General features: G+C 43.1%; 1 protein-coding gene across 6 annotated transcripts in view; it reads left to right on the forward strand.

Annotated features, from left to right (window-relative positions):
- Positions 1 to 16,630, forward strand: part of HECTD4 (HECT domain E3 ubiquitin protein ligase 4) — a 194,525-nt gene that overhangs the window by 48,685 nt on the left and 129,210 nt on the right. For all 6 annotated transcript variants that reach the window (XM_066370863.1, XM_066370864.1, XM_066370868.1 and 3 more), the window contains exons 2-7: positions 1,091 to 1,608; positions 6,391 to 6,480; positions 8,083 to 8,213; positions 10,489 to 10,597; positions 11,260 to 11,398; positions 14,415 to 14,585. In XM_066370863.1, the coding sequence (XP_066226960.1) occupies positions 1,091 to 1,608; positions 6,391 to 6,480; positions 8,083 to 8,213; positions 10,489 to 10,597; positions 11,260 to 11,398; positions 14,415 to 14,585 (1,158 nt within the window). The remainder of the gene's footprint in view (positions 1 to 1,090; positions 1,609 to 6,390; positions 6,481 to 8,082; positions 8,214 to 10,488; positions 10,598 to 11,259; positions 11,399 to 14,414; positions 14,586 to 16,630) is intronic.

The raw sequence follows: 16,630 nt of genomic DNA on the forward strand, positions 1-16,630 counted from the left end.
TTCTTAGTTGATTGAGGGTTTAATGATTTTATTCCCCTAGTTGCCAAAAATCTAGAGGAGGCTTTCTGATATGTTTCGGCAAGAAAATAGTAGTGATTTCTCTATCAGTATGAACTGAATAAAGTTATACCATATCACCAATTGAAATGATGATTAACAATAGTAAGAATGGAAGGTTCTTCAAAATCAGAGAAAATAACAATCATTTATTAGTAGGTTTTGAAGATAAAATCCACCTGGTAATAGGAATTAGAGACTGCGATTTTAAACTGACCATTTATAACTCCATTTTCTAAAATATTGCTAGAATTAATTTCTGACTTTCACACCTAACTCTTTTCATGATTTGCATTCTTTCAATTAGGGCTAATCTCATGTTTAATATGAGCATTAGCAGAAATGCCAGGAAAAAAAATCTCCATCAACAAATACCTGCTTTAACAGCACATAATTTATGTGTGTGTGTGTGTGTGAGTGACAGAGACAGAGAGAGGGATAGACAAGGACAGACAGACAGGAAGGGAGAGAGATGAGAAGCATCAATTCTTCGTCGTGGCACCTTAGTTGTTCATTGATTGCTTTCTTATATATGCCTTGACCGGGGGGCTACAGCAGACTGAGTGACTCCTTGCTCAAACCAGATGAGCCCACGCTCAAGCTGGCAACCTCGGAGTTTTGAATTTGGGTCCTCCGTGTCCCAGTCTGACACTTTATCCATTGTGCCACTGCCTCGTCAGACAACACGATTTTTTAAAAAGATTTTGTTTATTGATTTGAGAGAGAGAGAGAAATGGGGGGGGGGGGGGAGAGACATCAACTCATAGTAGTTGCTTCTCATATGTGCCATGACTAGGCAAGCCCAGAATTTCAAACTAGCAACCTCAGTGTTCCAGATGGGCATTCTATCTACTGCACCACCACAGGTCAGTCTAAAGCACATGATTTCATATTTAGTTGCAATTAAAATAATTTTTGATGTGGACCGTTTTTAGATACCATTGGATATATATATATGCTTCCACAGATGAAAGCATATATAACATAGTGAAAGCAGTACATAACTACCTTTTCTCTATTGTTTCCTTTTTAGATTTTAACATTTGAGACCAAGAACCCGATGGAACTAGCAGAACGTTTGCGCTCTGTCTGCGGGAATCAGAGCAACGCCTATGCCCGGCTGCTGGAGTACCGCCTGAATGCCCTGCGGGGACTGTGGAATGCCCAGCGCCAGCTGGCCCTGGAAGAACAGCACGAACGGGAAAGTTCAGGTGACGAGGAAACGCTGGCCCTGCTCAAACGCCAGGGCTTGTTGCAGCAACCTGAGCAAGCTCCCTTCACATCACGAATGGGGCTCCTGCTGGTCTTCCCCCTTATTCAATCCCAGAGTAGAACAGACCCCTCTCTCTGTAACATTACTGCTGAGGTGCTATTGAACTGCCTTCGTGACTGCCAGCCCCTGAGCTTGACCAAGGAGCCCGCCGACTGTCTCAATGGCATTGAAACTCTGCTTTGCTCTTGGCTAGAGGAGACTTCCGACACGGGCCGACACATCCCACATAAGCAAAAAGAAAATGCTGCTGCCGCCCTGGTGGCCTTGGCGTGTGCCAGGTAAGGAAAACCCAGCGTCCCACTTGGGGACCTTGTGACTGCTGCTGCTGCCTCAGTTGGGTGAGTGGCTAAAAGGGCAGGCACACTTGATGGCAGTCTTAACCTTCAGAAGTCCTTCTTTGTCTTCAGTATTGAATTTCACAGCCTTGACAGTGTAGAAGGTGCTTTCTCACCAAAACTTGGCACCAGCAGCCTGAGCAGGAACCCAAGTTCAAGTTTTCACTTTCTGCTATACTGTGATAACAGCTTAAATAGCTTGAAATGGAGAATCAACCCTTGCCATGATCTATTCATGCCCTAGCTGATTAGTGTTTGACATCAGGTAGTTTGTGGAGGATCCTCTATCTGTATTTCTTCTGGAAGGACAGTTTGAAAGTTTGTAAAGCTGTAATTTTTTTTCATGCATGTCTGTAGGTGTGCATTAGCAGGTGAGTGGGTTATTACTCACCCGGACTCAGTCACACAACTTGGTCACCAATTATATTTTTGGACTCTGATGCTTGCCTCCATTGATTTAATTGGAAGATGTCTCTGTATATGTCACGATTTAATAGTGCACTGTCCTTTGTGTGTAAGTTGATGTTAAGATCTGCAGTCAATAGGAAATGTGCTTGAAGTTGCTTTTCTAGGAGGGGATTTTTATGTTCTCCTGTCCAGTAACCTGTATGATCTCTGGCACACATTTGTGAGAAAAAATGTTCATGACCCTCACTTTTCTCAAAGCTAGTTGTCTGAAGACCAATTAGGACCATGGTCTGACAGATTAGTGTCACTCTCTGTCCCTTTCCCTTCAGAATGTTTTCTTTGATTGAATCATTCCTTTTGTTAAGGAGTATGTGGAAAACTCTCCTTGGAGGATTATGAAGTTTGCACCTATAAGACTCCTTCCCCTACTTTTATGGTTTCAAAGTTGACTTTCAGATGGTTGAGTCTCAAGCTAATTTTTTTTGGAATTTTTCCAAAGTTAGAAGTAGGGAGGCAGTCAGACAGACTACCGCTTGTGCCCGACTGGGATCCATCAGCATGCCCACCAGGGGGCAATGCTCTGCCCATCTGGGCTGTTCCGTTGTGGCTGGAGCCATTCTAGCACCTGAGGCAGAGACCATGGAGCCATCCTCAGCACCTGGCCAACTTTGCTCCAGTGGAGCCTTGGCTCTGGGAGGGGAAGAGAGAGATAGAGAGGAAGGAGAGGGGGAAGGGTGGAGAAGCAGATGGGCGCTTCTCTTGTGTGCCCTGACTGGGAATTGATCCCTGGACTTCCACACGCCGGGCCTATGCTCTACAGCTGAGCCAACCAGCCAGGGCTCTCAAGCTATTTTTAAAGGCAGAATGGCACCAGTATTTATTGTCTGTGTCTTTGAGCTGAGCAAACCATCCTAGCCCAGTCTCAGGTCCCTGAAGACCATAGCTGATTGTGGAAATCCAGATGTGAGCATGAGCCTGGAGACGTTATTGGGTAGTTCTATAATAAGTTTCCCTGTAAAGGCTTTATATTGGATTGACTTACTTTTTACATATGCAAACGACAGTTTCAAGCCCTAAATAGATTTGTTATTAGTGCAAAACTCCATTTTGAGGAAATTTACTTTTAGATAGACTGTCTTTAGATAGATTTAGAATTTTTGGAATAATCATCTACTTTTTAATTTCAAACATTTAAAATATTGGACAGATGATTATAACTTACTTTTTTTTAAGGTATATTTTATTGCTTTATATTCATTTTGAAATAATCCCCCAATATTTATGAGCATTATATTTGATATCCATCGACTACTTACACAGATTTATTTTAGGTTATTTTTAGATTTTGTTCATTTTTAGAGAGAGAAAGAGAGAAGGGGGGAGGAGCAGGAAGCATCAACTCTCATATGTGCCTTGACCAGGCAAGCCCAGGGTTTTGAACCGGCGACCTCAGCATTCCCCGTTAATGCTTTACCCACTATGCCACCACAGGTCAGGATATAACTCACTTTTTATTCTTTTTTTTTTTTTTTGTATTTTTCTGAAGCTGGAAACGGGGAGAGACAGTCAGGCAGACTCCCGCATGCGCCCGAACGGGATCCACCTGGCACGCCCACCAGGGGTGACACTCTGCCCACCAGGGGGCGATGCTCTGCCACTCGGGGGCGTTGCTCTGCCGTGACCAGAGCCACTCTAGCACCTGGGGCAGAGGCCAAGGAGCCATCCCCAGCGCCCGGGCCATCCCTGCTCCAATGGAGCCTCGGCTGCGGGAGGGGAAGAGAGAGACAGAGAGGAAGGAGGGGGCGGAGGTGGAGAAGCAAATGGGCGCTTCTCCGATGTGCCCTGGCCAGGAATCGAACCCGGGTCCCCCGCACGCCAGGCTGACGCTCTACCGCTGAGCCAACCGGCCAGGGCATAACTCACTTTTTAATTAAGTATCCTGCTTGACCAGGTGGTGGGCAGCAAATAGAGCTTCAACTTGGGATGCTCTGGATTCAGGTTTGAAACCCTGAGATCACCAGCTTGAGTGCAAGCTCATCTGGCTTGAGTGTGGGATCATAAACATGACCCCATGGTCAATGGCTTGAGCCCAAGGTCACTGGCTTGAAGAAAGGGTAACTAGCTCAGCCAGAGCCCCTCGGTCAAGGCACATATGAGAAGCCATCAATGAACAACTAAGGTGTTACAACTAAGAGTTGATGCTTTTCATTTCCCTCCCTTCCTGTCTGTCAGTCTTTCTCACAGAAAAAAAAATTATGTGTCCAAATTCAATCTGAACCACAGGTAGTTATTAACATTGCTTCATGTACTTGATATTTCAAATTTCACTCAGCAGAAATGTTGAAATGAATATTTTTATTTCCTTCTTGGATGCTTTTTATTAGATGGTTCCTATATTTTTATGCTAATATTACCTTGTTCTGGACATTTTTTACCTCAGAAGTCACATGTTTTTCAGTGTTAAATCAGCTCCTCTTATTAAGCCCAGATTATTGAACTTTTGAGATTGATGTTCTCAGAGATGAAACAACCTTTCCAAAAATAATTTTGAAGATGTTTATTCATTCAACTAACAGTTACCAAGTATTTCTGATGTGCCCGGAGCCTTGCTAGGTCTTAGGCATAGAGTGACTCATGGTCTCTAACCTTACAGTTGAACAGACTCAGGGAGATTCATCTGTCATAACTATTGCTCACTTGTGCAAGGCAATCTTCTAAGCAGTGGGGCACAGCGGTTGAGCCAGATGGATTGTCCCTAAGGTTGCAAAGTTTTCATGAGAGTGAGAGAGGCAGACCACTAGGAACAAATAGATGTATAAGTTAATTTTAGAGAGGGATAGTCACTGTAAGAAGACAAACCAGGATATTTTGATAGAGAATGACTAAGTGGAGGTGAGGGACAGCATTAGCTAGTTATATCAGGGAAGACATTGCTGAAAAGATGACGTTTGAACTGAGGACTGCATGATTGAGAAGAGCCAGCCACGCAAACAAGCCAGTGGCAGTATTCCAGGTGAGAGGAGCAGCAGGTGCATGACTCTGGTGCTGTCTCTGTGCTTGGACAGCAGAGTGAGCAGGATGGCCAGATGCAGTGGTAGAAGGAAATGGGCAGAGATGAGGCTGGCAGGGCCCAGACCATGTAGGGGCTTAGGAGCCATAGAAGGAGTTTAAATTTTACTCTTAAAATCTACTTGAGTCTGGCAAGTGAATACTGAATAGTTGGTTTAATGGTTTTAAATGTTCCAGTGTGCTTTCACCCTTTTATTTCTTTAACCTCACTGTGCCCCAGGAGTTATCTCTCCCTGCTGGATAAAGCAGCAAAAATCCATAGGAGTAGGGTGACAGGACTGAGATGGGGCAGTGGTGAGTGGCAGAGCTGGGTTTCAGAGCCCTTGTGCCCTGACTCCCAGCTTGTGCTTTATACTCTGTTGGCTGCCTGTCTTACACTGTTCTTTAGTTTTGGTTCTTTGAACACCAGAGATAGTGAAAGGGGCCATTAAGAGGAGGACTCCAGGTCTGCTCAGTCCAGCATTAGGTATTCCATTTCTTTTGGGGTTTAGGCATATGATACCTAACAATTAAAGCCTTGGCTAAGAGAATAAGGCAGCGATCCGAAGTCACCTATCTGATACAGGCGATCATTTAGATCAGGAAATGTTCTTTTGGTGATTTGTACTTGGGATCTGGCCAGGTAAGTCTTATGCATCTTAAAAGCACCTTCTCTTAGATTCTGCTGACCATATTATGGACTTCTCAGAGCCTCCAGCTTTGGGACAAAAAGGAAATCAAGTAGTGGTGACCTCTGAAAGTATTATAATTACCCATTTCACAGCAGGGGAAGCAGAAGGAACAGCTCTCAATACAAAGTATTAATTATTTGAATGTATTCCTTTTTTGATATGATGGGGTTCAGTGAGATGTTATGTAAAATGAATGAACTTAGAAAGACATGAAAAAATTAATCCTGGAAATACTGTTAGATTATAAATATAACCTTCTCCTATGAAATGTCTCTAGACTAGAGAATGACTCAATGAAAATAGCATCCGAGAATAGTAATCACATGTTCTTTGTACTTGAGCCTTATGTTTTGAACTTTTGTGTTACGGGCAATTATTAACCTTTACTAATGCAAGAACATGATAATTGACTGTTCAGATGGTGCTACTCACATAGCAAGCCAGTGCTCATAGGTAAGACACATCTTCTGATTGGCAGTTTAGAACCTTCCCAGGTGGTTAATAAAATTAACATTAACAACCTTCTTATTTGACTTTGCAACTTTGATGATTTTCTATTCCCTCCTTTTATTTTTAGGGGGTCATTGAAAACTTTTGTCCACACAGTCCATCTATTACAGAAACAAACCGATCTAGGGTCCCTGCCTGTGGCCGATGTACTGTACAGGTAAGTTTTCACTTTGGATCCTTACCCTCCTTCTATGCAAGGGAGATTGTGCATAAGGTCTCTTTTTATAAGTAGATTGCTAAACTCTTATCAATTAACGATTCTTTTTTTTTTTTTTTTTTCCCTGAAGTTGGAAACGGGGAGGCTGTCAGACAGACTCCCGCATGCGCCCAACCGGGATCCACCCGGCATGCCCACCAGGGGGCGATGCTCTGCCCATCTGGGGTGTTGCTCCATTGCAACTGGAGCCATTCTGGCACTGAGACCAAGACCATGGAGCCATCCTTAGCGCCCAGGCCAACTTTGCTCCAATGGAGCCTTGGCTGTGGGAGGGGAAGAGAGAGAGAGAGAGAAGAAGGAGGGGGGGAGGGTGGAGAAGCAGATGGGCACTTCTCCTGTGTGCCCTGGCCAGTAATCGAACCCGGGACTTCCACACGCTGAGCTAATGCTTTAACCGCTGAGCCAACCGGCCAGGGCCCACAATGAATTCTTATTGTAGTTTGTTGTTGTTTTTTTTACAGAGACAGAGAGAGAGTCAGATAGGGACAGACAGACAGGAATGGAGAGAGATGAGAAGCATAAATTAGTTTTTCATTGCAACACTTAGTTGTTCATTGATTGCTTTCTCATATGTGCCTTGACCATGGGCCTTCAGCAGACCGAGTAACCCCTTGCTCCAGCCAGTGACCTTGGGTCCAAGCTGGTGAGCTTTGCTCAAGCCAGATGAGCCCGCGCTCAAGCTAGCGACCTCGGGGTCTCGAACTTGGATCCTCCGCATGCCAGTCTGATGCTCTACCCACTGCGCCACCGCCTGGTCAGGCTTATGGTAGATTTTGAGATGATATTATGTTAAGGTGAAAAGAAGAAAGGTAAAATCATTCATCCTCTCATTACCCAGAGATAACTACTCCTAATGCTTTGGTGTGTTTCCTGATTCATACATTTCTCTCTCTCTCTCTCTCTATCATGTGTACATAAAATGTATACATTTTACACACAGCTGTAATTTTACTATAACATTTTTATAAGCACTGCTTTGTAAATTTTAAATTAAAAAATATATTGTGAATATCGTTTTAGATGTATAATATCTGTGTAAAACTTTTTTAGTTTCTTCTTTGAGATCGTAGGTGGACTTTTTTTTTTTTTTTTTTCTTTGTATTTTTCTGAAGCTGGAAACGGGGAGAGACAGTCAGACAGACTCCCGCATGCGCCCGACCGGGATCCACCTGGCACTCCCACCAGGGGCGATGCTCTGCCCACCAGGGGGCGATGCTCTGCCCCTCCGGGGCGTCGCTCTGCCGCAACCAGAGCCACTCTAGAGCCTGGGACAGAGGCCAAGGAGCCATCCCCAGCGCCCAGGCCATCCTTGCTCCAATGGAGCCTTGGCTGCGGGAGGGGAAGAGAGAGACAGAGAGGAAGGGGGGGGTGGAGAAGCAAATGGGTGCTTCTCCTATGTGCCCTGGCCGGGAATTGAACCCGGGTCCCCTGCACGCCAGGCCGACGCTCTACCGCTGAGCCAACCAGCCAGGGCTGGACTTTTATTTTCTTGCCAAAATGGATAGTCTTGGCATCTTATGACTGACCATTTCCTTCTTTTAGGCTGTTGCTTTTAGAAGGGGGGCCTGGATCCCCATCCTGTTTGCTCGGGGGCAAGCACATAGTGTCATGGGGATATGAAGACATGTTGCCTGCACCGGATAGCAACACTGGCTCCAGCTCTGAGAATAAAGGTGATATAAGGGGTTTGGTCCTGTGATTGAAATTAAGATGTGAAAAGAATGGTTTTAAATCATTGCAGCTGACGATTTAGATATAACTCTATGTTCCTTTTAATTAAAGAGCTCAAGGTTCCTATACAGTGTGTTCATTGTCTGCTTTATCAGTCAAAGTAGAAAAACTGATACTCAGTGAGGTAAGAAAATGGATAGGTTTCACTATCTCTCCAGGAAAAGGTATCATCCACACACTTCTGCCAGAGAGGCATGGATTACTTAAATTGGTTCCTGGGTGTTTGAATTTGGGCATGAGAGCCCTAAATTGAATTTTATGTCCATGAATAGAGTATCAGGTCTTTCTGCCTGACTGTTCCTTTTAGTTATTGATTGTGTGTATGTTGATGAATCCTCTTGTCCTTAAAGCAAATATATGAGATTGTTCAAGAGAACATGAATTGTTCAGTATGTATTTTTTTTTTTTTTTCTGAAGCTGGAAACGGGGAGAGACAGACAGACTCCCGCATGCGCCCGACCGGGATCCACCCGGCACGCCCACCAGGGGCGACGCTCTGCCCACCAAGGGGCGATGCTCTGCCCCTCCGGGGCGTCGCTCTGCCACGACCAGAGCCACTCTAGTGCCTGGGGCAGAGGCCAAGGAGCCATCCCCAGCGCCCGGCCTATCTTTGCTCCAGTGGAGCCTTGGCTGCGGGAGGGGAAGAGAGAGACAGAGAGGAAGGAGGGGGGCGGGGGGCGGAGAAGCAAATGGGTACTTCTCCTATGTGCCCTGGCCGGGAATCGAACCCGGGTCCCCCGCACGCCAGGCTGACGCTCTACCGCTGAGCCAACCGGCCAGGGCCTAAGTATGTATTTTAAACAAAGTGGGCTGGATGAAAAGGTTTTTATAGCTTCACAAATATTTCATATCAGTTTATTCTGTGACCTCAATGAAAATGGCAGAATCTCTCTTAATTGACCTACACCTAACTGGCCTGTCGGATGAATTCAGGCCCTCATTCACTGGGCAGACGTGCTGTCTGGTGCCCTGGCGCACCCCTGCTGCCCTTCTCTGGAACTGACGGCCTGCCGAGTCCACCTTGCTCCCAAACCTGTTTGTTATTGTAATTGGTACTTGTTATTATGATATATCGTTAAATATTACCTGAATGATGAAATAGGAGTGCAAAAAATTCCAGGAAATTTTCCCATTTAAAAAAAAACATGTTTTAGTAAGATTCAACAAAGCGAATCGCTAAGAAATTGGTGTTAAAAATGATTTACCCTCTTTAACTGATTTTTTTGAGGAAACAATAGGTATAAATTAATCTCAGATTAATAATTGTCTCAGGTTAGTATACTGAATTGTTAGGATAGCAGCACACTCAGTACTAATTTGAGTGCTGTGACATTGGATTCTCCTAAAATGACAAATAGTAAACAAACTCAAACATAGTGAGTGATTATGAAAATAAACACTGAAGAGCTTATTTATAAGCTCTATTTAATGCAAACTCTTTATAAGTTTGCAAACCATTTACTATTGTATAGAGATATACTATTTTAGGGGACACTATTATGTTTCCCCTAGCTAAGGGGAAACATAGTTGCTGTTTATAAATAGAAGAGATTATTCTTTGGTGCTATATCTCTCAAGAATTTAGAATTAGGATTTCTGCATGGACAATCCATAGAAGCAGATTTTTAGTTTAATGTATATCATTAGTATGTCAACATAATATCATTTATCATTTATGGAGCATTGGCTTTGAACCAGAGTACAGTATGGGTGTTTACCTGTATTATCTCATTTAACCTTCACCGTAACTCTTGAGGTATACTTGTCTTACAGATGAAAAAACTGAAGCTCAAAGAGACTCACGGTCAACTAATAAATGCCCAAAGCTCTTAAACCCTCCCAACTTTTTAAGTACAAAATTGTTAGTGAGAGTTTCATATTCTTAGTCATTTCAGATTAAAATTAGGAATGCATCAATTGGACTCAGTATTTTTGCTATTCTGAAAAAAGCAAAAACATTTGGCAGGCAGAACCTGGTAGTCCTACTAAAAACTATCTGACCTCTTTCCCTGACCGTGGTCCCTGATTTCACATGCAGTTTGGATGTTTGCTGTTGGGGTTCAAGCCATCTTCTTTGGAGGTCACATTGAAGCACTTATTTTAGAAGTGGGAGATTATCTTTCACTCAACCTCCTAATGGCTTTTTCATTAAAAAGAAAAAAAAAGAGCACATTAGAAAAGCACTTAAGTAATTTACCTGTGGAAAAATGATTTCAGATGCTGACTTGGGACGCTGTCTCACGGCTGACGGCCTTTACCTGTATACTACTAACTCGGTTGGAAGAGGAGTGAGCAAATTGGGGTCTGGATTACATGGTACTCTCAGGTGAGCTGCATGGAATTTGCTGAATGATTTGACCAGAACATTTCCTTCTTATATAAACTTCTATGAAGAAGACACATGGGGGTACCTGCTGACTCTTCGCAGGTGGTCTAGTAATAAGCCTGAAAGAATTCATGTAATTCAGGTTTTCTCTCATTGTCTGTCTCCCACCCCTTTCATTCTTAGCACGTTTCAGATTTGTTTTGACTCTGAAGTCTTGTAACCCTAAGATTGTTGTTTTAACCAGAAAACCCTCTATGATTAGAGTTTCTATAATATTACTTTCTTCTCCATGTTGAGAAGTGGCCATTTTTCTAGTTAAGTCTCTTCATACTTGGATTTGACATTGGATCAGCAGTGATTTTCAGTTGGGATGTAAAAAATCATGAATTGCTGCTAAAAGAAACCATAGTTTGAGATCCTTTTATATATTTAGTTAGACCTTTCTCCCAACTTTTTCTCCTCTCCATTTTATTATAGAAGATTAATATTTGCCCTAGAACATCAGTCCCAAAGTTAATATAATATAGTCATTCTCCTTTAGATTGTTTGCATACTTAGTCATTTTAAAAAATTAGGTGGAAAATGTTTATGTCTGTTGTCACTCGCTGTGGGGTTCAGACCCTGCCAGCTGACCCAGCCTGTGTCCCTTTCTCTTCCCACAGAGGCTTTGTGTACTGTCGCAACGAGGAGCTGGAACCAGGATGGGTGGCCTTTGGCAACGGCAGTCTTCTCCATCGGCCTGTATCTTTTGATAATAAACCTCACTCCCTTTTCCAGGTCATTGACCAGAATACCCTTCAGGTAAACAAAAAACCGAGGCATTGTCTTTCTCAGCAAGGGACATTTCTGACATCATCAGAAGTAATAACACAGTTGATGTAGTTTCCTGTGACAGTGGCGTGCTTTTAGTGAAAGGCGAAGGATGTTTGTGAGCCAAGGAGAAGCCAGAGTGTGCAGAGTGGTATACCTTTAGTTGTCACTGTCTGGACAGTCTAGTTTTTTATGTGATATCTTAGAGTTTTCCTACATGATTTGAGTGAATGTGCTCCCAAAGTTTCTCAGGCCAACAACAAACTTTTTATATTATTAAAAAATTCTAGAGAGTCAGAGATGATACAAACATTAGCTTCTTCTTCTTCCTTATTCTTTTAACCAGCTCTATTTTGGGAAGACATTACTTCCCTATCAATTTGTTCCAAACAGCCTTTCTGTGGGAATGGGAGCTCTGAAACAAATTTAGATAAAAATCATTATGTGTTATAGACTCAGAGCTTATCTTGAGTGCTCTCTTAGCCCTCTCTTGGCCCTTGCTGCATCTTACTGAAATACCTGCTCTGTGTTTAACTCCTCCCCCAGACCATGCGCACCTTTAAGCCTGGCCCGTCTTACTCATCTTGGTGTCCATAGAATGTAGTGCAGAGCCTAGCATTTGATTGATGATGATAATAACAAGTGCTATGTCTCTCCTGTGCCAGGCCCTGGTCTAGGCAGTTTACATGCACTTGTGAGGCATAACTATGGCAGTTTCATCATAAAGATAAGTCAACTGAAGCTAAATTCATTGCATGCAATCAAGTCAGTGTTTATTGTTAAATAAGGAGTGTAGCTCAGAGAGGTTAAGTAACTTGCCAAAGGCCACACCGACATGGCAGCACGAGAAATGGAATGCATGCTTCTCAGCTGTAGGGTTTGAGCTCTTTATGCTACAATTTCACCCAAAGTTGAACTGAATGGTTCAAGTTCCCACCTGTGGCGTGAGCTGACGGTAGTTAACGTCCAGGACTTAAGTGGGATGTTATATCTCTCTTTGTCACTCAGTTGTGTCTTTCCTGGAGAACAGGGACTAGGTCTTGTCACCATTGTGTCTCCAAAGCACACAGTAGGTGCTCAGTCATTGTCAGATAAGTAAAATAAGCACTTTAACTAATAGATGCCCTATGACCTTTGTTCATATCACTAACACAGATGAGAATATCTCCTGTATTTATTTGAAATAGAGTTATAAGCCTGGGAATTAAACAGATGTTAAATCTTGGAACGCCCTTCACATTTGAAGTAATAATCAGTTTCCTCTGTGTTGTTGCAGAAACTTTTTTTTTAATTGCATTTATTGGGGTGACATTGGTTAACAAAATTATACAGTTTTCGGGTGCCCAATTCTACAGCACATCTCTGGACACCATATTGTGTTCACCCCCCAAGCAAATCTTTGATCATCACCATTTATCCCCCCTACCCCCTCCTCTCCTGGAAGTTACCACACAGTTGTCCATATCCATGAGTTGTTTCTCTCTCTTTTTCTCAATTCCTCTCTCTGCATCAGAGCAATTTGGGGTGGCTTAGGCCAAGCAGTAGTTGTCAACTTCCTAAACTTCCTGGCACTATAAATGCCAAAGTGTGGTTATATAAACTAGATGACTTTTTAACTCCCCCCCCCCTTTTTTTTCTTTGCACTTCTCCGAAGCTGGAAACGGGGAGGCAGTCAGACAGACTCCCGCATGCACCTGACCAGGATCCACCCAGCATGCCCACCAGGGGGCGATGCTCTGCCCATCTGGGGCGTCGCTCTGCTGCAACCAGAGCCATTCCAGTGCCTGAGGCAGAGGCCACAGAGCCATCCTCAGCGCCTGGGCAAACTTTGCTCCAGTGGAGCCTTGGCTGTGGGAGGGGAAGAGAGAGACAGAGAGGAAGGAGAGGGGGAGGGGTGGAGAAGCAGATGGGCGCTTCTCCTGTGTGCCCTGGCCGGGAATCGAACCTGGGACTCCTGCATGCCAGGCCGACGCTCTACCACTGAGCCAACCGGCCAGGGCCGACTTTTTAACTTTTGAGGTAGAAACAAGTCTAGAAAAATAATTCACATGAAATGAGTTCAGGGGTCAAAAGTATTCTTAGGAAGCTAGTGACTCACCCAGAGAGGTGGAGTAACTGAAAGTTCTTCTTACTATTCTCTAAAGGCATCTGACTTTCTCTAATTATTTTTATCTTGGGATTTTTAGTTCTCCTACCATTGGACTTTTTAAAAATACCAAGTCAGCAGTTTTCTTGGTTCTCATTTTCTCTCATTTTAAATGCTTTTCTCTGGCAGTAAAAATTAGCATGTAACTACACATTTAATGTGAAATGATGTAAAACTTATTATGTGGAAACTGAAGGATGTTTAGTATTAGGAACACGTGCCTTCATGTCTAATACAGAGCGTGGATGTTTGTCTGTTTCTTCCTCCTCATGGACTTGATGAGTTTCAGTAAGCCTCTGTGTGCTAAGTTAGGATCTTGTGTGTGCCTTTTTTTTTCTCACTTTTTTCTCCCTTTCCCTTTTCTCTGCTTTCCCTTTTGACTTCCTTTTGCCCTTTTTTTCTTCCTTCTGTATTTATTAAATAACGTAGAGTTAGACTCTGAATTAGATGCTAAGTTTATAAAGATGAATAAGATACTGTTTCTGTCTTTTAAGTATACTTAATAGTTTTAAATTCACTTACTAAGAAAATTTCAGAAAGTACTATTTCTCTAAAACTCTGTTTTAATAAATGTTCGATAAAACACACATGCATAGCAAATTCAAAGGGTTTATTTTAGTAAATACATTTTTTAATGTAATTTGAATTAATCTCAAGAATCTTTTTATTTGTTGCATGGTCTTTTTACATTTATGTCATGTAATTTTCATATGTTATTCTTAGAGATAAATGTGAGTTTTATTTTGACCAAGAAGCCTACTGAATTCTCATCTTGGAATTAATAACATTATTGATGAACTGATAGAATTTATCACAAATTATATGCCACACTGATGAAGTTTTCCTTCTTTTTGGGTCCAGGTGTGTCAGATGGTGCCCATGCCAGCCAATCACCTCCCTGTTGGCAGCACTATGAGCACTGTGCACCTTTCTTCAGATGGTACATACTTCTACTGGATCTGGTCTCCTGCCAGTCTGAATGAGAAAACACCCAAGGGACATTCTGTCTTCATGGACATTTTTGAACTTGTGGTAAGTTTCACTTTCTCACTTTGTGTCTTTACTTAGACGTTTCTATTTGCTTCTTTTCATATTGGTTTACAAAGGACCTAAGAAACTTGGAGAATGTACAGTGTGTCCACTCTTGCCTCAAAATAGATTATTTTTTTCTTTACAGGGACAGAGAGAGAGAGTCAGAGAGAGGGATAGATAGGGACAGACAGACAGGAATGGAGAGAGATGTTTTTCGTTGCGACACCTTAGTTGTTCATTGATTGCTTTCTCATATGTGACTTGACCATGGGCCTTCAGCAGACCGAGTAACCCCTTGCTTGAGCCAGTGACCTTGGGTCTAAGCTGGTGAGCATTTTTTTTTTTTTTCTTCATTTTTCTGAAGCTAGAAACAGGGGGAGACAGTCAGACAGACTCCCGCATGCGCCCGACCGGGATCCACCCGGCACGCCCACCATGGGGCGACGCTCTGCCCACCAGGGGGCGATGCTCTGCCCATCCTGGGGGTCACCATGTTGCGACCAGAGCCACTCTAGCGCCTGAGGCAGAGGCCACAGAGCCATCCCCAGTGCCTGGGCCATCTTTGCTCCAATGGAGCCTTGGCTGTGGGAGGGGAAGAGAGAGACAGAGAGGAAAGCGCGGCAGAGGGGTGGAGAAGCAAATGGGCGCTTCTCCTGTGTGCCCTGGCCGGGAATCGAACCCGGGTCCTCTGCACGCTAGGCCGACGCTCTACCGCTGAGCCAACCGGCCAGGGCAAGCATTTTTTTTTTTTTTTAATTTTTTTTTTTAATTTTGCTCAAGCCAGATGAGCCTGCGCTCAAGCTGGCAACCTTAGGGTCTCGAACCTGGGTCCTCGGCATCCCAGTCCAACACTCTATCCACTGTGCCACTGCCTGGTCAGGCTCAAAATGGATTTTTCTCTTGGATATCCTTGAAGGTTTCTTTGTTTGGAGTTATATACCAAATAAAGCCAAGCTTTCCGAACTTTTATCTGGCACGAGAATGGAGATAATAGCAATTCATGTGTAGATACTGAAGTTTTTAAATAGAAATGCTCATGAGGCTTGTTGGAAATGTGAAACTAAATTGCATTAGCAAGATTGGGTCTATTGATAGGTTTTTGGAGTCCCTGAGAGAGATGACAATTAAAATTGTGAGAAGGCAATTATTTATTCATTAGATACCAGCTGACTGCCTACTGAAAACCAGGCAGTGTTTTTTCTATGTGGTGGGAAATTTAGTGGTGGGCAAGGTGGATAGAATCCTTGCTCAAACAGAGTTTGTGTTCTGGCTGGTTGGGTGGGTTGGAATGGTGGTGTTAGTGAAAAAAACAAAAACAACAACAACAACAAACAAATCATAAAGAAGTGAACAAATAAGTAGACAAGATAATTTTAGGTAAAGTAGTAGTTTACCAGATGAAGAAGTTGGGTAGAGACTATAAGTGCAAAGGCTCTGTGCCAGGAGTGAGCATGCGTGTTTTAGGGAATGACTGTGAATTAGAGTGGCTGGAATGCAGAGAGTAGGAAAGCTTGGGGCAAGGAGAGGCTAGGGACCGTGGTAGTCTACATCCACAGTGTTGTAACTTGTAGCCACAGGCAGCTATTTAAATTTAAATTAATCATAATTAAATAAATTTAAAACTTTAGTTGTTCAGTTGCATTAGCCACATTTCAAGTGCTCAGTAGCCAGTGTGTCTGGCTAGTGGCCGCCATATTGAACAGCAAAGATATAGAAATTGCCATCACCGAAGACAGTTCTATTGGACAGTGCTTATCTAGACTGTATTTGCACAGACTTGTAAAGGAAAGATTGTCCCAAGCCAGGTCTTTGTCCAAACCTTTTTTCATGATGTAATTTATAGCCTCCTTCTGGGAAGAAATTAGCATTCCTGAAAATAAACATTGAAGCCATTTTCTAATAAATTTTAATAGGGTTAAAACTTGTTCTGGGAAACCAGTCATCCATCCTGCCAGTTGTCAGTCAGGAGACTAGTAACCTTTAGCTGGACATTCTTTTCTAACTAGTTTCTCAGTATTCACTAATCATTATCTTTCCTTGTAAAA

The sequence above is a fragment of the Saccopteryx leptura genome, chromosome 2 (assembly GCF_036850995.1).
Source record: "Saccopteryx leptura isolate mSacLep1 chromosome 2, mSacLep1_pri_phased_curated, whole genome shotgun sequence".
Taxonomy (NCBI): Eukaryota; Metazoa; Chordata; class Mammalia; order Chiroptera; family Emballonuridae; genus Saccopteryx; species Saccopteryx leptura.